Source organism: Agelaius tricolor, unplaced genomic scaffold (genome assembly GCF_023055355.1).
Source record: "Agelaius tricolor isolate 1412-34295 unplaced genomic scaffold, bAgeTri1.0.p SCAF_30, whole genome shotgun sequence".
NCBI lineage: Eukaryota > Metazoa > Chordata > Aves > Passeriformes > Icteridae > Agelaius > Agelaius tricolor.
The window spans coordinates 3,039,002-3,061,056 of NW_027269290.1; the positions used below are offsets into that span (position 1 = coordinate 3,039,002).

The 22,055-nt window shown below is 54.9% G+C and overlaps 1 protein-coding gene across 5 annotated transcripts in view; it reads left to right on the top strand.

Annotated features, from left to right (window-relative positions):
- The first annotated feature begins 961 nt into the window (after nucleotides 1–961).
- The window catches only part of KCNC4 (potassium voltage-gated channel subfamily C member 4), a 28,312-nt gene continuing 7,218 nt past the window's right edge, over nucleotides 962–22,055 (top strand). For 2 of the 5 annotated variants that reach the window (XR_011682876.1, XM_071450320.1), the window contains exons 1-4: nucleotides 964–1,882; nucleotides 3,651–4,397; nucleotides 9,528–10,464; nucleotides 12,154–12,339. Coding sequence is in view for 4 of the 5 variants with exons in the window: in XM_071450320.1 (XP_071306421.1) it covers nucleotides 1,709–1,882; nucleotides 3,651–4,397; nucleotides 9,528–10,464; nucleotides 12,154–12,339 (2,044 nt within the window). In the remaining variant the exon portion in view is untranslated. The other 3 variants (XM_071450318.1, XM_071450317.1, XM_071450321.1) reach the window with 3 other exon arrangements.

Consider the following 22,055-nt stretch of genomic DNA (forward strand, 5'->3'; position numbering starts at 1 on the left):
CTCCAGCTCTTTCCATTTTATCTCCTTTTCTCTCTCTATTTTCCTGTTTTCTGTCCTTTTTCTTTTTCTTTTTCTTTTTTCTTTTTCTTTTTTTTTTTTTTTTGAGATCTTCCAGGTCCTGCTCTTCATTCCATCCTTTGGATGTTCTCTCAGATGCCTTGAACCTTGCAGGACATCCCTGCAGAAGTGACGCCTTGCTCCAAAAAGGCCCTTATTTATTTATTTATTTATTTATCCAGCTCTTTCCATCTTTTCTCCTTCTCCCTCTCTATTTTCTTCTTTTTCTTTTTCTTTTTCTTTTTCTTTTTCTTTTTCTTTTTCTTTTTCTTTTTCTTTTTCTTTTTCTTTTTCTTTTTTCTTTTTCTTTTTTCTTTTTCTTTTTTTTTTTTTTTTTTTGAGATCTTCCAGATCCTGCTCTTCATTCCATCCTCTGGATGTTATCTCAGATGCCTTGAGCCTTGCAGGACATCCCTGCAGAAGTGACTCCTTGCTCTAAAAAGGCCCTTATTTATTTGTTTATTTATTTATTTATTTATCCAGCTCTTTCCATTTTCTCTCCTTTTCTCTCTCTATTTTCTTTTTCTTTTTTTTTTTTCCCGAGATCTTCCAGGTCCTGCTCTTCATTCCATCCTTTGGATGTTATCTCAGATGCCTTGAACCTTGCAGGACATCCCTGCAGAAGTGACTCCTTGCTCCAAAAAAGCCCATATTTATTTATTTATTTATCCAACTCTTTCCATTTTCTCTCCTTTTCTCTCTCTATTTTCTTTTTCTTTTTCTTTTTCTTTTTCTTTTTCTTTCTCTTTTTCTTTTTCTTTTTCTTTTTCTTTCTCTTTCTCTTTTTCTTTCTCTTTTTCTCTTTTTCTCTTTTTCTTTTTTTTTTTTTTTGAGATCTTCCAGGTCCTGCTCTTCATTCCATCCTCTGGATGTTATCTCAGATGCTGAAAAATTTTTCTCTTTTTCTCTTTTTCTCTTTTTCTCTTTTTCTCTTTTTCTCTTTTTCTCTTTTTCTCTTTTTCTCTTTTTCTCTTTTTCTCTTTTTCTTTTTTTTTTTTTTTTTGAGATCTTCTAGGTCCTGCTCTTCATTCCATCCTCTGGATGTTATCTCAGATGCCTTGAGCCTTGCAGGACATCCCTGCAGAAGTGACTCCTTGCTCTAAAAAGGCCCTTATTTATTTATTTATTTATTTATTTATCCAACTCTTTCCATTTTCTCTCCTTTTCTCTCTCTATTTTCTTTTTTTTTTTTTTTCCCAAGATCTTCCAGGTCCTGCTCTTCATTCCATCCTTTGGATGTTATCTCAGTGCCTTGAGCCTTGCAGGACATCCCTGCAGAAGTGACTCTTTCTTGCTCCAAAAAGACCCTTATTTATCCAGCTCTTTCCATTTTCTCTCCTTCTCTATTTTCTTTCCTTTTTTTTTTTTCCTTTCCCATGGACATTAAAAATCAGAAGGCATATTTAGAGAGCAGACAGCTTTGGGCGGGTGTTGCTGGCTAAAAGATCTCTTCCTTCCCCAGAAACAACTCATTTGTCTGCTTGGCCACCTCCTCCCACCCCAGGAACGGCCGCGCTCGGGTGCACGGAGCTTTTCCTGGCGGGATGAAAGTCGGCAGATAAAACAGATACAACATCAGCATCAGGTCGCAGCATTCCTCCCTCCTGGCCGAACTGGCGATCAGGAGCTGAGCTGCGATGCCTGGCCGGTGATGCAAGGCTCGATCTTTCCAGCACGCTTTTCCCTCGGGCTCCAGGCTCTCCCGCGGGTGCAGCTCGGGGTGGTTCGGGTGTGGAGCCTCGGCAGCCTCCACCCGCTCAGGACCCGGCCCTGGAAGCTGCGGAGTTGCGGTCACACTTGGAGCTTTCTTGGGGCTTTCTTGGTGGTAAGATCGCAGCGTGGCTCTCGTGCCTCGTGGGTTTTTTGGGTGGAGCATTTCCCCCGGCTGCCCCCAATGCTCCCCAATGGATTTTGGGGGGCACATCACGAACAGGGGGGACAAACCTGGGCAGGGGGTGAGGAGGGGCCCTGGTGGGATGACAATGCAGAGCACAGCCGAGGGAGGTGCAGAGAGGGGTGCTGAGGCAGCATCCCCCCCTCCATGTCCCCTCACCCTGCACCAAGAACCCCCTTCCCAAGTGCTGCCCCTCCTGGAGGAGCCCCCCACCCCAATGCCAGGCCTGTGCTGGGCTTGAATCCCTTCTATGATCCCAAAACCTTCCCCATCCCCTCAGTGCAGCAGTGCCAGTGCAGAAGTAAACATTGCTGGCAGGATGAGTGCTCAGGTCCCCACCTGGGGGGCAGCCTCGGCCCGGGGGCACCGCAGCCCTGAACCCCCTGCCCAGCCCCGGAGCTGGGCACCAGCAGCGTCCCGGGGGGCTCGGGGCCCCCCAGGGAGGGGGGTTTAGGGGAAGGACCCCGGGGGCTGGGGGTTGTTGGTACCCCGAGCCCCGGCAGCCGCTGCGGAAAGGGGCAGCTCGCACGCAGGAGCAGAAACAGGGCGGAGAGATGCTCGGGGAGGGCGGTGGGAGGGAAGGGGGGTCAGGGCTGAGTGCAGCCTCCCAGCACCCCAGCGGCCCCGGGGTCGGTCTCTGCTGACCTCTCGGTGAGCGAGGGATTGCGAGCCAGGGAGGGATGGGATCTGCGGGAGCCTCTGCCAAGAGCTGGCTCCAGATCCGCAGGCAGCTCTGGGCTGCATTTCCCCTCCGGCGCGAAGAGGAGCTGGGGTGTCCGGGGTTCACTCCTCGCTGACACCGACCCCCCGAGAGCCTCAGCGGCACGTCGGGCCCCGCGGGGAGGTGAGCCGGTGCCGGGGGGTGCGGGGGGCCCGGGGGTAGGCGGAGGGTTGGGCTGGGGGTGGAGGGGACGAAGGGATGGATGGAGGGATGGGAGGATGGAGGGGAGGGAGGGATGGATGTGGGGATGGCAGGGAGGGCAGCGCCGGGGGGGCGCCGGGCGCGCTGCGGGGCTGGGCGTGGGGCGGGGGGGTCCCCGGTTCCCGTAACCCCACCGCGAGCTCCCAGCGCTATAAAAGCCCCGCAGCCGCTCCCGCCGCCTCCCTCGCGTTGATCCCCGCGGGGAGGCACCGCCGGGGCGCAACAGGGCCCCCCCGGCCCGGCCAGGCGTGAACCCCCGGGGAGGGAGAGCGGGAGGGGAGGAGGAGAAGGCGCATCCATCCCCCCCTTCTCTCCACCGCTAACCGGGTCCGAGCCCCCCCCGGCCGCCGCCTCCTCGCCGAGCCCGGCCCGGGGGGGCGGAGGGAGCGCGGAGCCGCCGGAGCGGGAGGGGCGGGCGGCGGGGCCCCCCCGCGCCGGGCGCTGCAGGTACCGGGAGAGGGGGGGACAGAGCGCCCGGCCGGGCTCGGCATCCCCCCAGCCCTTCCCCAGCATCCTCCCGGCCGGGCCCGCATCCCCCCCGGCTGCCGCACCCCCCCGCCCGCTGCTGGCCCCTCCATCCCGCACTTGTTGCTGCCCGGCGGGGCTGGGCCGGCTCCCGGTTTAGGGCGGTTTTATTTTGGGGGGGGTGGCTTTGGAGGGGGTGGAGGTTGCAGCCTCCCCTGCTGTCCCCCGGCTGCCAGCGGTGTCCGGCGCGGCTCCGGCTTGCTCCCCCCGAGGCCAGAGCCAAGGCTGAGCCCCCCCTTTTCCCCTCCCCAGTCCCGTCTCCGTCCTCCCCTCCCGCCTTGGCCGAGCCCCAGCTCCTCGCCCGGAGGAAGGGTGCACGTTGTGGGCATCTCCCATCCACCGAAATCTATGATCAGCTCGGTGTGTGTCTCCTCCTACCGTGGACGCAAGTCTGGGAACAAACCACCCTCCAAAACATGCCTGAAGGAAGAGATGGGCAAAGGGGAAGAGTCGGACAAGATCACCATCAATGTGGGCGGCACCCGGCATGAGACCTACAAGAGCACCCTGCGGACTCTGCCGGGCACCCGCCTGGCCTGGCTGGCCGACCCCGACGCCCAGAGCAACTTTGACTTTGATGGCAAAAGCAACGAGTTCTTCTTCGACCGGCACCCCGGCATCTTCTCCTACGTGCTCAACTACTACCGCACGGGGAAGCTGCACTGCCCCGCGGACATCTGCGGGCCCCTCTTCGAGGAGGAGCTCACCTACTGGGGCATCGACGAGACCGACGTGGAGCCCTGCTGCTGGATGACCTACAGGCAGCACCGCGACGCCGAGGAGGCCCTGGACATCTTTGAGAGTCCCGAGCCTGGTGGAGGGGCTGCCGGAGAGGAGGCTGAAGAGGAAGGGGGTAGGGAGATGGCCCTGCAGCGCCTGGGCATGGATGACAGGCCCCCAGGGGCGGCAGGGGCGGCCGGAGGGGGTGGATGCTGCAGGAACTGGCAGCCCAAGATGTGGGCGCTCTTTGAGGATCCCTACTCGTCCAAGGCGGCAAGGGTAAGCTCCTGGAAGGTGCTGGTGGGGAGGTGGGATGGATGGGGCCGTGCTGGGGTTGTGTCTTCGCCTCCCCATCCCCAAAGGCAAGGCTGGCTTTCCTGGTGGGTTACATGAGGCCCTCCCATTACTGTCCCCCTCCTGCTGTGGGGCATGTGAGCCACGTCCCATCCTACAGGACACCTCTTCCATTGTCTCCCAATCACCTCCCAGCGCATCACATCTGGGCTGAAACTGGGGGCAAGCACAATCCCTGCCCCCTTTGCACCCTCAAGCACTCCCTGGGCACCTCCTGGGCATTCAGAGATGAGCGATTGTCCTTGGCAGGGCTGGCTCCTGGCAGAGTTTCAGGATGCTCTAGGATAGGATGTTTGGGTTCCTCCTGCTGGGCTGCACCATGCCAAAACCTGCATTGAACAGCCCAGGTGTGGAGTGGAGGTCAGGGCTGGGGGTCAGGTCCTGCACTGACAGGATCCTCATGGTTGTCCCCAAGCAGCTCATGCTCCTCACTTGTAGGGCCACAGCCCCAAAGGACACCCTGTGCCCCTGTACCCCGCTGTCCCCACCAGGGCCACCCCCGTGGCTCACAGAACCCATCAGGCACCGCTGACACCCCACACACCCCACCAGGGTCCCACAGCCCCCTCACCACACATGGCCCTGGCACCATGTGTGTGCACATGGGAGCTCATCCACACACCAGAGACACCCCCACCCTCCCTGGGCACCCAGGCTGTCCCTCCCCATGAACACCAATGTTCCCAGGACATGTCCCCCAAAACCCAAGCCCCAGACCCTCCGTGGGCATGCAGGCTGTCCCTCCATATGAGCACCAACGTGCCCAGGATGTGTCCCCCAAAATCCAAACCCCAGACCCTCCCTGGGCACGCAGGCTGTCCCTCCATATGAGCACCAATGTTCCCAGGACATGTCCCCCAAACCCCAGAGTGTCTGCAGGCTCCCAGCCCGGTGCTCAGGCGCTGCTCTGCGCATGTTTCTCCTCTCCCAGCTCCTCGTAGATCATCCCCAAAGCTCTGCCCCGACCCCCCAATACCCACCCAGCCCCTGGCACGCCCAGCTTATAAATCTGCCACACACACCCAGGCAGGCAGTTGGGATGGAGATGAATTCTGGATGCATTTAGAGGTGTAAAAAAACTCCATCAATGGTAAGAAATTCTGCAGGCATTTCACACCCACGAGCAGCACGCAGGGCAGGGGTCAGTTTGGCAAGGAGGTGTTTTTGCAGCAAATGTTAGAGCAACACACACACATGCAGAGAATGCTTGGGCAGCAAGAGCTGAACCCATTTTAAAAGGGTACCCCCTCCTCTGCCCATCTCTGAGGGTTCTTCACCTTGGAGAGATGCTCTGAGTGGTGTAAAGCTCCAAATAAAAAATTAAACAAAATTAAAAATAAACCCAGGCACAATAATTCAACTCCTTTTTTTCCCCCTGGTGTCATTTGGTTCTGCTTTTCCTGTGTGCTGAGCTGATCCTGGAAAGGCTTTAGCAGGAGGAATGTGCTGGAGGGAGCAGAGATGGTGGTGATTGAGGCCCAGCTGGGGCTGGAGCGGGACCAGTTTGCACTGGGATCTCCCTGCTTCCTTCTCACTGCTCTACATAAATGTTCAGCTCAGCAGTGCCATGGGAACGATCAACTTCCAGAGGGAACAGGAAAAAATACCAGTGTAGTTTTACCAGAGCTTAGGAGAACTGCTCTGGCAAGAGGGGAAACTGAGGCACAGAGCACGGCAACCAGCCCAAATTGCTGAGTGCACCCAGTTCCTGGCAGGAACCACCATCCAGCACCAGAATGCTGCAGGATTCCTGTGGGTACAGCATTCCTGGTGCTGCCCTGCCTTTGTTGGTGGGTGAGGTTCGCAGTGGTTGGGATTTCTTTGATACCCTATTTTGGGGTCTCCCCCTTTCTTGCCAGAGCCCCAGAGGTGCTGCTGGCTGCAGGGAACGTGCTGGAGCAGCTGGAGTTGCCAAACCTTGGGAAGCAGCAGTCCCAGGCTGTCCATGTAAACTCGCTCTCTGTGTGGCAGCCATGACTAAGAGTCTCCAGAGCTGAATTTCTCCGGTCGGTCGTTGCTCCTCCTCTCTATGGAGCAGCCCCTCGGGCCCTGACTCAGTTGGCTCCTCGTTATTTCCATCTTTCTCTCCCTCCAGCACTTCTCCTCCTGAGCTGGCAGCACTGTGAGCGTGTGGTTGGAAATCTCTGCCATGTTTCAGCCTCTTCTCCGTGCACCATCGATGGCCACGGGGTCCCTGGCTCCTCACTCAGGGAAAGTTTGGTCCCTGGTGCAGCTGCTGTCCCAGCTGGAGCTTCACACTTCTCTTCCCCATGGGAAACCGCCCTGGGTGGGATTTTACCTCCATGTCCAGACTCTCCTTACATGCAGCTCCTCATTGGTTTTTCCCTTTGCAGCCCAACTTGGAGAGTCCTGACCTCACTTTCATGGGGACTTTCAGGCTGGTGACCCTCTGCAGGGTCATGGATTTTTTGGTGACACCTATAGCAAGCTGTTGAGTGCAGGTCAATATTGTGTAGAACATCAGCAGGTTCTGGAGGACTTGTTTGGTGTGTATTGGTAGTATTGGGTTTATACACAGAGTTTATTTTATTTTGAAGACAGTTTTGCAAAAGGGCTTGAGTTTGGAGCAGAGACTGAGGCTGAGGTGAGACATCTTGGGTCAGACACAGAACTGGAGCAGCACTGGTCAATATTGTGTAGAACATCAGCAGGTTCTGGAGGACTTGTTTGGTGTGTATTTGGTTTATATATAGATTTGATTTTATTTTATTTTAAAGGCAGTTTTGGAAAAGGACGTGAGTTTGGAGCAGAGACTGAGGCTGAGGTGAGACATCTTGGGTCAGACACAGAACTGGAGCAGCACTCTGGGGGGACACTGGCACTGGCTGTGAACCCAACTTCTATTTTTAAAGGCTGATTTTGCTCCTTGGGCTAAATCAGGTCTCACCTCACACCCAGCAGCAGGGCTGCTTCATTACTCAAGTGTTTGCATGGTCTCCCTCCCTTCCTGGGTGATTTTTTTTTTCTTTTCTACTTTGCTTTAAGTCTAAATTTTTACTCTTCAGGTTTTCCCAAGATCCCCCATACAGGGAAGCTCAGGAACGTGACTCAGCCCTCAGCTGAAAAGCAGATTATTTTGGCTGTGCCACCACTGTGTAGAGACACTTGTCTGCTTAAGCTGGCCTTGCTTTAAGATCCCAATTTTGCTGGATTTGTTTGTTGGACACAACAGGTCAGCCCTCAGAGCTGAATCCCCATGCACAATCCAGAGGGGTCTGACTGAGGGGTGAGAGCATCTCACTGCATCCCCGGGCAGGTGTCTCTCACTGGGGCAGGAGAACCATCTTCCAGAGGTTTCTCCATCATTTAACGCCAGATTTAAACTTCACACCAAACTCCTGCAGGGCTGGTGCTCTCCCGTGTGGCTCTGCCCTTGGGGACAGCCCCAAGGGCGCTCCTGGCAGGCTCGGGGCTGCCGCAGGGCACCGCCGCTCTCGGGGGTCGGGTGTTCCTCCAGCGTGACTCAGGCTGTCTCTGCTGCTGATTCACTCCGGCCGAGGATCCGGGCTGTGCCTGGAGCAGCCTCACGGTGCTGCTCCGCCAGGAGCGGCCGCTTGGGTGGCTCTGACAGCAAAAGGTCACGTCCAGCAAAGGGGCTGCGGCAGGACCTGCTCTGGGGGAGCTGAAACCACCGTGCTTTTGTGCTGCAGGGAGGTAGAACAAGAGTTTTTCTGCTCTGAAGCTGTGTGGTGGTGTTCACAGGGACAAGGGAAGAGATGAGAATCTTGACTCCATGTTTCAGATTTATTATTTTATGATATATATTATATTAAGAGAAAATGATATATTATAACTATACTAAAGAAAGGATTTCATCAGAAGGCTTGCAAGGAATGAAAAAGAATGATAATAAAATCTTGTGACTGCTCACAGCCTCGACACAGGTGGCTGTTGTTGGTCATCAAGTAAAACAAATTTCACACGCTGGGTAAACAATTCTCCTGATCACATTCCAAAGCAGCAAAACATGGAGAAGCTGAAGCTTCCCAGCTTCTTGGAGAAAAGATCCTGGCAAAAGGATTTTTCATAAAATATCATGGTGACAAAACTGGGGTTTTTTTTGGGGCGGGGGCTGTGAACAGTGTGAACCTGGCAGCTGGAGGGGGTTGTGTTCAAAGGGAAAGCCCTTTGAATTTGTCCAGTCAAAACTTTTGGAAACATGCTCCAGGTAATGGGCTCTCTGTGAGGGAGGGAGGGAGCTGAGCAGGACTGATGGGAGCACCAGGGGGAACTTTGTGACACAGCCTGTGACTTCCAGTGTGTGCTGCTGGCCCCTCCTCACCCACATCTGAGGCGAGGAGAAGGGAGGAGGAGGAGGTGACATGGAGGGGACAATGATCTCCCTGCTTGGGCAGAGCAGGGAACATCTGGGTGTCACCAGGTCCAGGCAGCAGCAGGAGGCTGAGCTCTGCCTGCTCCTCCCCTGGTCCTGGATCTTCTGTGGACACACCACCCACCAGTGACCCTCAGGGAGGGGGTGAATGATGTCTCTGACACATGCAGACCCCAGAGCTCATGGCTGTGAACAGTGTGAACCTGGCATCTGGAGGGGGTTGTGTTCAAAGGGAAAGCCCTTTGAATTTGTCCTGTCAAAACTCCCTTTTCATGTCTGTTCCCATTGGAAGATTGCTCCAGTCCCAGACTGTCCCAGTTCCCCCTCAATCCCACCACTGCATAGCTGGGGAGCCCAGCACATCTTCTCCTGCACAGATCAGAGCACTTGGAGAAGGTCCTGGACTGATGGCCCCAGGCACTGAGGTTTGCTGTCAACCCATGGGAGAGGTCCAGGAATGCCTCCTCATTCTCCAGCCTTGGTCTTGGGGCAGTGGCTGGCAGCACCTGGAGTGTTTTGACCTCCTCCAGACAGGACAGGTTGCCCCACATAACCCATGGGAGAGGTCCAGGAATCTCTCCTCATTCTCCTCCCTTGGTCTTGGGGAAGTGGGTGGCAGCACCTGGAGTGTTTTGACCTCCTCCAAACAGAAGAAGTTGCCCCACATCAGCTCACAGCCCGTGTAACTTTGATTTTCACAGGTGGTTGCTTTCGCCTCGCTTTTCTTCATCCTGGTCTCCATCACAACCTTCTGCCTGGAGACACACGAGGCCTTCAACATCGACGTCAACGTGACGGAGACCCTGGTGGTGGGCAACACCACCACGGTGCTGCTGACCCACAAGGTGGAGACGGAGCCCATCCTCACCTACATCGAAGGGGTCTGCGTGCTGTGGTTCACCCTCGAGTTCCTGGTTCGCATCATCTGCTGCCCAGACAAGCTTCTCTTCATTAAAAACCTGCTCAACATCATTGACTTCGTGGCCATCTTGCCCTTCTACCTGGAGGTGGGTCTCAGTGGCCTGTCCTCCAAAGCCGCCCGGGACGTGCTGGGTTTCCTGCGGGTCGTTCGCTTCGTGCGCATCCTGCGGATCTTCAAGCTGACGCGGCACTTTGTGGGTCTGCGGGTGCTGGGCCACACTCTGCGGGCCAGCACCAACGAATTCCTGCTCCTCATCATCTTCCTCGCCTTGGGGGTCTTGATTTTCGCCACCATGATCTACTACGCCGAGCGGATCGGAGCCAAGACGTCCGACCCCACCGGCAGCGACCACACTCACTTTAAGAACATCCCCATCGGCTTCTGGTGGGCCGTGGTCACCATGACCACCCTGGGCTATGGTGACATGTACCCCAAGACCTGGTCGGGGATGGTGGTGGGCGCCCTGTGCGCGCTGGCCGGGGTGCTGACCATCGCCATGCCCGTGCCCGTCATCGTCAATAACTTTGGGATGTATTATTCCTTGGCCATGGCCAAGCAGAAGCTGCCAAAGAAGAAGAAAAAGCATATACCCCGTCCAGCCCCACTGGACTCCCCCACCTACGGCAAATCCGAGGAGAACTCGCCCCGGAACAGCACCCAGAGTGACACTTGCCCACTGGCAGTAGAGGAGGGGGTGACTGAGAGGAAACGGTCAGGTGAGACCCCAAAGGTGGGGCTGAGGGAGGGGGAGACCTCTGGGAGCTCTCAGGGCAGTTTGTTGGTCCCTGTGTCCCTGAGGATGGTGCAGGTGTGACCCCCAGCTCTGGGTGGGGCCTCTCAGGTGTGAGGGTGCTTGGGGAACAGGGCACTGCAGGTTGAATCCCCCATCCAGGCAGGGGGGAAGGCCACCTGCTTTCCCAAAAGCCATATCCTTCCCTCCTGATGGCACAGATCAAGTCACTGTGGTGGCCTTCAAGGCATCCCTGCCTAACCCACCCCTCCCTCACAGTGACAGAGGTAAGGCCACTCACCCTACTCTCATGTTAGCCTGGTCATGCCCTTGGCACAGATTTTTCCTTTGCTTCCTCCCACCATAAATCAGGGTAACCTTCACCAAAATTGATAAATCCATGGACATTCCCTGGGGCTTGACCCCACCTCCTCATTCATCTGCTGGTAGACAGAATCCCTGCGGTGCTGCTTCAAATCCTCAGCAAAACCAGTCCCTGGACATTTCTCTTTTTTTTGGTCACATGCACTGAGCTGAAGTTTGGGGGTTGGCCAGTCTTTCCTTAGGCTCAGCAGAAGGCACAGCCCCAGCTGTGGGCAGCTGTGGGGACCATCCCTTGGCCACCTTTGGAGGTCCGTCCAAGCCCTGCCCCACTGTCAGTGCTGGCCATGGTGGCTGCTCTGCCCCCTTTGTCTTGCTGTGCTGCCAGTGGCACCTCTGGGGTGTCTGGAACAGGAGGCAGCATGGTGGGGTTGTGTTCTGCACCAACACTGAGGTGTTTAACAGTGCTGGGGCTTCCCCTGCTGAGGAAACAGGGAGCTCTGGGTGCCCCAAACAGCTCTTTCCCTTTATAAATCTCCTTTTCCCACAGGCCTGTGAATCCCATCTGCCCCAGGAGCCCTGGCAGCAGGGAGCAGTCAGAGCCAGGAGCCCAGGCCAGGCCCTCACGTGGCAGAGCATCCTCTCAGCCAAGGAACCAGGGAGCCAGGGGACATAAATTAGCACTTCCCACCACCCCAAGCAGCCCGTTCCTCAGCAGTGTGAATTTTGGAGAGCTAATTCCCTCCAATTAGGGTGGGTGGATCTCACAAAACCTGGGGTGTTTCATCCCCAGCAGGTTTTATAACCCTCAGCAGGACTGGAGCTGCTTGGAATCATATCTGTTTGTCCTGTGTGACCGTGTTCAAAGGGGTCCCAGGATGAGGGAAGAGACAAGGATCTGACTCCATGTTTCAGAAGGCTTGATTTATTATTTTATGATATATATTATATTAAAACTATACTAAAAGTATAGAAGAAAGGATTTCATCAGAAGGCTGGCTAAGAATAGAAAAAGAAGGAATGATAACAAAAGTTTGTGTCTCGGACAGAGAGTACGAGCTGGACTGTGATTTGCTATTAATTAGAAACAACCACATGAGGCCAATCCCAGATGCACCTGTTGCATTCCACAGCAGCAGATAACCATTGTTTCCATTTTATTCCTGAGGCCTCTCAGCTTCTCAGGAGGAAAACTCCTAAGGAAAGGATTTTCCATATAAGATGTCTGCGACAGGGGAGGGTCTTCTCTTCAGTGGTCCCCAAATGACGATCGTGAGGCAGATGAGGGAAAATTCAGACAGACTCTCACAGTTTGCCAGCTGCTGATGGGTCTGTGGCACCTCCCTCCCTGCAGACTCCAAGCAGAACGGGGAGGCCAACGTGGTGCTGTCGGACGAGGAGCAGCCGCTGTCCCCGGCGGACGAGGAGCAGAGGCCGATGCGGCGCTCCAGCACCCGGGACAAGAACAAGAAATCCTCCACGTGCTTCCTGCTGGCCACGGGGGACTTCTCCTGTGCAGCAGATGGAGGCATCCAGAAAGGTAAAACGGGTGGAGGAGTGAGCAGGACACGTGGAGGTTGAGTGTAGGTTTGTTGGGCTGACCCAAGACTGGTTCATCTCCATCCACCTGCCTGGCTGTCCTCTGCTCCCCAAACCCACATCTACCTGCCCCTCCATCTGCTTCACCTCCATCCAACACATCTCTCCATGCTGGCTCCACATTTTGTGTTCTCCTCCCCAGTGTTCTCCCCCTCAGTCACCCCCGTCTCGGGTCTGTGACTCCCACTTGGGGTCTGTGACTCCCATTTGGGGTCTGTGACCTCCATTTGGGGTCTGTGATCTCCATTTGGGGTCTGTGACTCCCATTTGAGGTCTGTGACCCCTGTTTGAGATCTGTGACCTTCATTTGGGGTCTGTGACCCCTGTTTGAGGTCTGTGACTCTCATTTGGGGTCTGTGACTCTCATTTGAGGTTTGTGACTCCCATTTGGGGTCTGTGACCTCCATTTGGGCTCTGTGAACCCGGTTTTGGGTCTGCGACTCCCATTTGGGGTCTGTGACTCTCATTTGGGATCTGTGACTCCCATTTGGGGTCTGTGATTCCCCTTTGGGGTCAGTGACCCCGTGCTGGCTGCACTGCCCTCCCTGGGGGTGCAGTGCTCCAACCTCTGCCTCTCCAGCTCTTCTCCTTGGGTTTCAACCCCTCATTTCTGGATGGTGTGAGTGGGACATCTCTCCTGGGGACATGGTGAGGTTGTCACTGAAGGTGACCAAAAGGTTTTCAGTAGGATAAAAAAGCAAAAAACCCAGAGTCTTTTCCCCTGCTCTCCCCTGTGGTGGCTTTTGGTGGGTTCGAGCGTGGGGAGCTGAGATGTGTCAGTGCTGCCTTGCCAGCAGCTCTGGGCTGCCAGAAAGGCTCCTCTGGGCTTGGAACAGGAGCTGTGCTAAGTGTTGAGGTTTTCCATGGGAAACTGAGGGGGAGATGAGTCAGGAAAACACAAAACTCTTCTTTCCATGACAAAACAAAATCTTCTTCAACCTGGTCTGTAGGAGCGTCGGGGAGATGGATGGAGAGGAGAGATCTCTGCAGCCAGGGCCTGGAATTTGTGGGTTATTGCAAAGGGCCTGGGTGCAGGGCCCTGCTGGGAGCTGCCAGCCACAGCTGGAGCAGGACTGAGAGAAGAGAGGGGGAGAGAGGATGAGAGAGAGAGAGAGAGAGAGAGTAAGGGAGTAAAAAGGTAAGAGAGTAAACGGGCAAGAGAGCAAGGTTCCTGTTACAATACCATAAATCTTCTGTGTTGAATATTCTGATTCTCACTAACCAATCTAGTACAAGATACAAATCCTACAGCATTTACATACAGCCTGTAAGAATCATTACATTACTACACTGTGTTACATTTTAAACCCTAAAAACTCCTCTTTGGGCCCCTTCTGCCAAGCTGTAGGGTCTGCTCTGCCCCTTGGGCCTGTCTGCAAGCAGAGGGTGTTGTTCCATCAAAAGGGGATCACCTTCAGCTGGCCACACCATTGTTTTCCAGTTGTTCAGTAACTGAGGGATCTCAAAGCTTGCTTTCATTCCAATCTCGCTTATAATTTCTATATTCTCAAAATCTTTTGCCAAGCAATCATATTTATAAGGCTTTCATCTTCCCCAACACTGGTCTCAGAGTTCTTTGCTCCTTTGCCCATCCCTCAGCACTCCAGCCCCAGAAGGGGTAAATCCAGAGCCCCAGAACCCAGCTGTACCCTGGATTTCTGCGATAACTCAGGGCAGCTCTGGGCTGCCAGAAAGGCTCCTCTGGGCTTGGAACAGGAGCTGTGCTAAGTGTTGAGGTTTTCCATGGGAAACTGAGGGGAGATGAGTCAGGAAAACACAAAACTCTTCTTCCCATGACAAAACAAAATCTTCTTCAACCTGGTCTCAGAGTTCTCTGCTCCTTTGCCCATCCCTCAGCACTCCAGCCCCAGAAAGGGTAAATCCAGCCCCAAAACCCAGCTGCACCCTGGATTGCTGGGATAACTCCTAGGGCACAGCTCAGTTTCCCAGTTGTGCAGGGTTTTGTGTGTCCAGGGTGGTGTGGGATGCTGTAGCTGCAGAGCTGACCTACTTCTACCTCCCTGGAACCAAGTGCTGCCCGTTGCTCCCAGGGAGCTGGGACCAGGCAGGAGCAGGGATGATGTGCTGCATCTCTGAGCTGCTCCCCAGGACCTCTTGGTGCTTTGGAGAGCCTCAAGGGTTTGTTACTTTTGATGGGACACAGGGAGGTGTTTGGGTGCAATCACATTTATCAGTAGTGGGAGCAAGTTGGTTGTTTCCTCCTGGGAAATCAAAGATTCCCTTTGGCATTGCTGCTCAGCCTCAGAAAGAGGACAAAGAGGAACAGCTCTGCTCATCCTTGGGGTGCCATCAAATATCTGCTTGAAATGCCTGATGTTTTTTCCCTGGAAGTGCCTTTTCCTGTGAGGTTGGACCTGTTAATGTGGAGAGGGGAGAGAGGTTTAGTCCCACTCCAGACTGGGAGGGGGAATGCTGAGCTGGAGGGATGGAGGAGACAGATGAAAGCCAGAGCTGATTTTCCTCCTCAGCAAATGCTGAAGCCCAGCTTCAGCTGAGGCATTTGAATCTGGTCCCACTGAAGCCAGGAGAAGTGGAGCAGCTCTGAGAGTTGAGGATCCAGAGCTGCTTTCACTCACTCCCAAATCCCAGGAGATTTCTGTTCTTGTGTGGTGGCACAGCAGCTCTGAAAGGGCACTGTGGTGATGCTTCTTGGGGTGTTCTGGAGTCTCCCCTGCAAATTTCAGAATGCCTTTTACACTTCAGAACAGAAGCTGTGCACAGGTCACTCATCCCCATGTTGCTGGAATGATGCTGCACCTGGAGAAGGCTGAATCTGGTGTCCAGAGGGCTCCAGAGGTGCTTGAGACCTTTTGGGAAGGGGAACCTCAGTGCCCATGTCCTGCTTGGGTGTGGGACAGATGGTGGGAGGCCGTCCTGGGAGGTCAGGGCTGGCCTTGGGTGACCAGAGGTGACCAGAGATGACCAGAGATGGCCAGAGGTGTCCAGAGATGACTAGAGATGGTTAGAGGTGACCAGAGATGACCAGAGATGGTCAGAGGTGACCAGAGATGGCCAGAGGTGTCCAGAGATGACCAGAGGTGACCAGAGATTACCAGAGATGGTCAGAGGTGACCAGAGATGACCAGAGGTGACCAGAGATTACCAGAGATGGCCAGAGGTGGCCAGAGGTGACCAGAGATGGCCAGAGGTGACCAGAGATGGCCAGAGATGGCCAGAGGTGACCAGGGGATGAAGCAGCCTCCAGCCAAAATCCCTTGGGAGCCGCAGAGGCGCCTCTTGCCTTGGTCCTGATTTATCTCCTGCTGAGGCTGTTTGTTCTGGTACTGGGATGTTGGCAGCTCTGCAAATTGAGATGAGCTTGGTTCTGAGCCCGACTCTCTGATGGCCATCTGTCAGATCCTGGGACAGGTACTGGTGTCTGTGCAAGCTGTGGAAATCAGGGGAGGGAGCTGCTTTGGGAATGAGCTGCAGATCTCAGCATCCATCGTGGTTTAACCCCAACTCTGGGTTGGTCTTGTTGGGGCAGCTCAGAGAGGAGCTGCTCCTGCCCTTGGACCTGAGCCTGGAGCAGATTGAGCTGTGGATTCCTGTGTGGAATGTGTTTCTTGCTCCTGTGGCTGCCTGCAGTGGTGTTGCTCTGCTCCCTGGCTGCCAGGGATGGCTTCAGAGCCTTTATCTCCCCTCAGCACTGGGGTCCTGCTCAGCCCTTCCCAAAAACGTGTCCTGCTGGCTCAGACACCTGCCATGGGGCTGCCTTGGCATGAGAGCCCTGTCCTCTGCTTGGATGGAGGGACATGGAGGCAGGGAGAGTCCAGCCAGTGAGACTGGTGAGGGTGGAACCATGGAATCACCTGGGCTGGAAAAGAGCTCTACGAGTCCAACCTTCCCCCAGCACCTGGCCACTAACCCATGGCCCCAAGTGCCACATCTGTGTGTGTCTTAAAACACTCCAGCTCCTTTATCAGCACATTAACATGGCACAGCAGCAAATTTTGGCTCTGTAGAGCATGGTGCAGCTGATTTTCACTGTTGGTGTCAGTGCAGGGCTGTGAGTCCCAAATGGCCTGAGCATGTGGGATGGGATCAAGCTGGGAACACTCATGGGAGCCTCCCCTGGAGTTGCCTGGCTGGGGGAGACTGAGGACCAGCCAATATTTGCATAGGGACATGACCCCACAGGATCTGTGTGCCAGGCCTCTGTCTGTCCCAACCCCACAGGAGCTGAGTGCCAGGCCTCTGTCTGTCCAACCCCACAGGAGCTGAGTGCCAGGCCTCTGTCTGTCCCCAACCCCACAGGAGCTGAGTGCCAGGCCCTGTCCCCAACCCCACAGGAGCTGAGTGCCAGGCCTCTGTCTGTCCCCAGCCCCACAGGAGCTGAGTGCCAGGTCTCTGTCTGTCCCAACCCCACAGGATCTGTGTGCCAGGCCTCTGTCTGTCCCAACCCCACAGGATCTGTGTGCCAGGCCTCTGTCTGTCCCAACCCCACAGGATCTGTGTGCTAGGCCTCTGTCTGTCCCCAACCCCACAGGAGCTGTGTGCCAGGCCTCTCTCTGTCCCAACCCCACAGGATCTGTGTGCCAGGCCTCTGTCTGTCCCAGCCCCACAGGATCTGTGTGCCAGGCCTCTGTCTGTCCAGCCCCACAGGATCTGTGTGCCAGGCCTCTGTCTGTCCAACCCCACAGGAGCTGAGTGCCAGGCCTCTGTCTGTCCCCAGCCCCACAGGATCTGTGTGCCAGGCCTCTGTCTGTCCCCAGCCCCACAGGAGCTGAGTACCAGGCCTCTGTCTGTCCCCAGCCCCACAGGATCTGAGTGCCAGGCCCCTGTCCCCAGCAGCAGCACCTTCCGGGGCTTTGCTGCCTCCCTGCTCTACCCCATCCCTCTGGCACAGCTCCCAGCCTGTGCCTGTGTGAACACTCAGAGCTGCAGGCAGCCTTGGGGTCACCCAGCACTCTTTTATTGGCAGCAAACCTATTCCTAAAGTTCCTAGAACAATTCCAGGGACTCTGGGTAGCCCCAGGGTGAGTTACTGGGGCACCAGCTCTGTTTATCAGCTGTGGCAATCAGCAGAGCACAACCCCCTTGTCCACTTGTGGCTTTAATCTGGCCCTGGGTCTGGTGGGAGACCGCGACAGCCTTGAGGGACTGAGTCTTGAGCTCCTTCCCAGGTGCTCCTGCAAGTGTGGCTTGGGATAAATTGATGGGGAGAATGAAGTGTTGGGCTTGGGGCAGGTTTGCCCCTGGTGCTCCATTGCTGAGGATCCCTGGGGAAATCAAACATCTTTATGAAGTTCTGCCCCATAATGTGATGGTTGAAACATATTCAGAGTGAGCAGTGGGATTTTGACCCTGTTTCTGTGCCTGTTTGCACCTTTTCTGTTCAGAGTTTGGAGTGAGAGACAAAGCCCACCCCATAAACCCCATAAACCCCATCAGCACAGCCCTGCCTTGCTGGCAGCTCCCAGCAAACCCTGACCCCATAACACCTCCTGATGGGGCTGTTTGGGTCCTGGAGTTACCCCAAACTTTCAGGGAACGCTTGGATTTCAGCACAGCTGCTTCCCACACTCAGGGAAACACATGAGCTCCTCCAAGAGCCTCAGCACACCCAGGAAAAGAGCAAGGAGAAGGAAAAACGAGTTTTTGGGAGTGTTGTGGGGAGCAGGGTGGTCTTTGCACCAGCTGCTGTGGGTGGGAAACTCCCCCCAGCTCAGGGCTGTGCTCGTTCCCTCCTCTCTCTCTGGGTGCATCCGTGCCAAGAATAAATAAGGAAATTGCTCTTCTGCTCAGGCCTGCTGCTGCTCCTGCTTCCACTGCAGGGAGGGAAAGCTTTGCTGGAGTCAGCAACAGGTTTAGGCAGGCCCCTCTGCCCTCTGGACCTGCCTCTGCTGAAGAGCTGGAGCAGCTGAGTGTCCTCAGGGGGCTGAGGGGTGGGAGAATCCCTGCTGGCGCTGGGAAAAACCCAAAAAAGGGGACAAGCCCCAGATTTGCAGAGGTAGTGAGTGCTCTGGAGCCTTTCCCAGGTGATGCTCCTGTCTCAGCACCCCCTTGGGGGTGTGTGAGGGTGATGCTGGGACTGTTCTGCTGTGGGTCTTGATCCCTGGTCCGAGCCCAAACCAGCAGAGCCCAGAGATGTGCCACGAACTCCTGGGCTGGGACACAGGGAGGGATTCCAAGCCTGGCACTGCTGAAGGAGCCATCCATCACCTTGTTTTTCTGCTGTCAGGAGCTGCCTCCCTCTGCTCCCCCCACACAAAGGCTGCTTCCCTGGTCCTCCTTGCTTTCCCTGGATCTCGCTGGTGCCTTGGGAAGGCTCAGGCTTGGCTGGGTTTGCTCAGCCAGGTGCTCCCAGGGAAGGTCCAGGCACAGGGACACTGGGCTCATCACAGCTGGGAGCATCATTAATTTTCCGTGGTTTGGCAGCAGATCCAGGGAACAGACTCATCCTTAGCAGTGGTGCTTTGTGGATCTAAAAATCCAATTTTCAGTGCAAAGACTTTGTGTCTTCCCAGCAAGAAAAGTGGCTTTTGACCTGCGAGAACATTTCCTTGTTCAATAAAAGCTGGAGAAATTCCTGGCTTTTTGGGGGAGTGTGAAGTGTCCCCATGCCTAAAGAAACAGAAATATTTGCTCTTTAATGCATTTTTTATGGAAAAGAATGAGCATGTCTACCTGCTCCTTTGCACACAGAAAGGTGTCAGCAGCAGCCTGCTGCTACAGGGGTGTAAAAACCAGAGCTGGGGGAATCACTCCTTCCAAATCCCATATTTGTTTGAGTTCTGCTGCTTTTCCCCGTCTGCTTCAGCCCACAAAATCCCCAGACTCATTCCTCATTCAGAGCAATTTGGGAAACAAAAACCCAACACCCTCCAAGAGCAATTTGGTCTCTCATTGATGACTCCGAGCCCTGGATTTGGCCGTGAAGGGCGTGGGAAGCTCTGCAGGAGCTGCTTGTCCCCAAAAATCCCTTCCTGAATTTTTTTTTAAGGGGGTTTGCTTGGGGTTGTGGGGCTCAGCCTGGTGCTGCCAGCTTTGCTCAGGAGGCTGCTGGGCTCTAACTTGTCTGTTTTCTTCCCCGAGGCTGTGGAAAGTCATGGAGCCTGAGCATTGCTTGTCCCCAAAAATCCCTTCCTGAATTTTTTTAAGGGAATTTGCTCGGGGTTGTGGGGCTCAGCCTGGTGCTGCCAGCTTTGCTCAGGATGCTGCTGGGCTCTAACCTGTCTGTTTTCTTCCCCGAGGCTGTGGAAAGTCATGGAGCCTGAGCATTGCTTGTCCCCAAAAATCCCTTCCTGAATTTTTTTAAGGGGGTTTGCTCGGGGTTGTGGGGCTCAGCCTGGTGCTGCCAGCTTTGCTCAGGAGGCTGCTGGGCTCTAACCTGTCTGTTTTCTTCCCCGAGGCTGTGGAAAGTCGCGGAGCCTGAGCAGCATAGACGGAGGAGCGGCGCGCCGGGCTCCGCTGGCCTCCCGCTGCAGCTCCCCCTGCTCCCTGCAGCACCCCTGCTCCCCCGTGCCCTCCATCCTCTAAAGGACCTCGGGGGTCCCTCTGCTCCCCACCACGCCGAGCAGCCCCAGCTGGGACATCTCCATCCCCCACGAGCTGGTTCTGACCCCCTCCAGTTCCTCCATCACGTCTCCACTGAGCTTGTCTGGTGCCCATGTGGATGGACAGGTCCTGGAGGAGGTGTTGGGGTGGTTTTCCCCCTCTTTGAAACCTTATTCATCCTAAATAAACCCTGTAATTCCCTCTGGTGTCGAGCCCTCCCTCCCGTGGGCCGTTTGTGTTGGGCTAAAGGGTGGTGGAAACACAAGGAGGACAAGTTGACTCATGAAATTATATCTCATTGTGCTGGGAATGGCTGAATTCATATATTTTTAGGTTTTATTTTGTTTGGTTTTTTTAAAAGCAGCCTCAAGTTTCTGGAGGCAACAGATGAATAAACCTCTATTCCCTGCCCAGCAGTGGTTCCCCTCTTGTTTTGTGCCTTTTTCTGCCTAAATCCTACATTCTTTTTCCTTCCAACCTTAGGATGGGCCTGAGGGCCTTGGAAACCAGCCTTGAGATCCCCTGGAGGCTGGAGGGCCCTGGGAGAGGGGTCAGGGAGCACACAGAGGCTGGGATATTAGGTATGGATACTCCCATGAGGAGCTGGGAAGTGGTGGCAAGAGGAATAAAGGTCCCTGGCAAAGCTGCTGCTGGTGTGGATTTGAGAGAGAGATTTGAGGCAAAATGATGCCTAAATAGATAGGGGATGAATCCTTGTTTGGGGTGGACATGAGGTGGTGATTCCAGAGCATTCCATGGGAATGGGAGCTGGGTTTGAGCCAGGCTCTCCCCATCCCTGTGAGGATGAGGCAGGAGAGTCAAACTCCCTGTGGAACTGCTGGTTTTTGCTCACCTGTATCGGTTTTTGGGATGATTTTGGATTATCTCAGGCGTCTTCCTGAACTAGAACGAACCCTTCACTCCCTGATCTCTGGCTCATTTCAGTTTGTCCAGCTCAGCCTCCCTGGAGGGGTTTGGTGGCTGCAAGGGGCTGGTTTGGGGTATGCAGCCCTGCTCTTGAGTCCCCCTCGGTGCTCTCTTGGCCTCTTCCCTCACTCTGAGCACGTCAGGGCTGGAGCCCGGGGACTTTTCTGGGGAAGAGAGCTTAGATTTGGATGTGTTTGAAGAGCAAAGAGCCCCAGGAGCTTTTCTGGGGTCAGACCCTTCCCCTCCATCATGGCCAAACTGGATCTGGTGCTCAGGGAATGGTGAGGTTGGACTTGATGATCTTGGAGCTCTTTTCCAACTTTAAGGATTCTGTGATTCCATGGTCCCTGCACCTGAAGGAAGCTGGGATGGATTTTGGCAGATCCCACAACCAGGACCCTCCTGCTCCACAGCAGGTTTCCCGTGCCTCAGTTTCCCTTGGTGTGGAGGAGGAGATCCCAGGAGGAGCAGCCAGCACATATCCAAACCTCTCTGAGTTTATCCTTCCTTCCTTCCTTCCTTCCTTCCTTCCTTCCTTCCTTCCTTCCTTCCTTCCTTCCTTCCTTCCTTCCTTCCTTCCTTCCTTCCTTCCTTCCTTCCTTCCTTCCTTCCTTCCTTCCTTCCTTCCTTCCTTCCTTCCTTCCTTCCTTCCCTCCCTCCCTCCCTCCCTCCCTCTTTTTCCTTTCCTTTCCTTTCCTTTCCTTTCCTTTCCTTTCCTTTCCTTTCCTTTCCTTTCCTTTCCTTTCCTTTCCTTTCCTTTCCTTTCCTTTCCTTTCCTTTCCTTTCCTTTCCTTTCCTTTCCTTTCCTTTCCTCTTCCTCTTCCTCTTCCTCTTCCCTCCCTCCCTGTCCCAGCTGTGCAGGAGCCAAAGGGAAGCAGAAAAGAGAAGAATTTGGTGCCTTGGGCTGGATCTTGGGGATGGATGACAGGAGCTGGTGCTGGAGGCAGAATCGTTGTGGATTTGGGGAGGAATTGGGATGAGCTGCATCCATCCTGTGCTCAGGATGTGCCATCCTGGGCTCTGGTGCTGATCCATCCCTCACCAGCAGCACCTGGGTGTGTGTTGGGTGCAGCTGCATTCCTTGGGTTCCTGCAGCACATGGAGGGGAAACAGGGCAGGTTCATGAACCCCCCAAAATTCCATGAACTGGGCAAAGGGCTGGGAACAGCAGCACCATGCAGGTGCTTCCCTGGCTCATTCTTCCCTCTG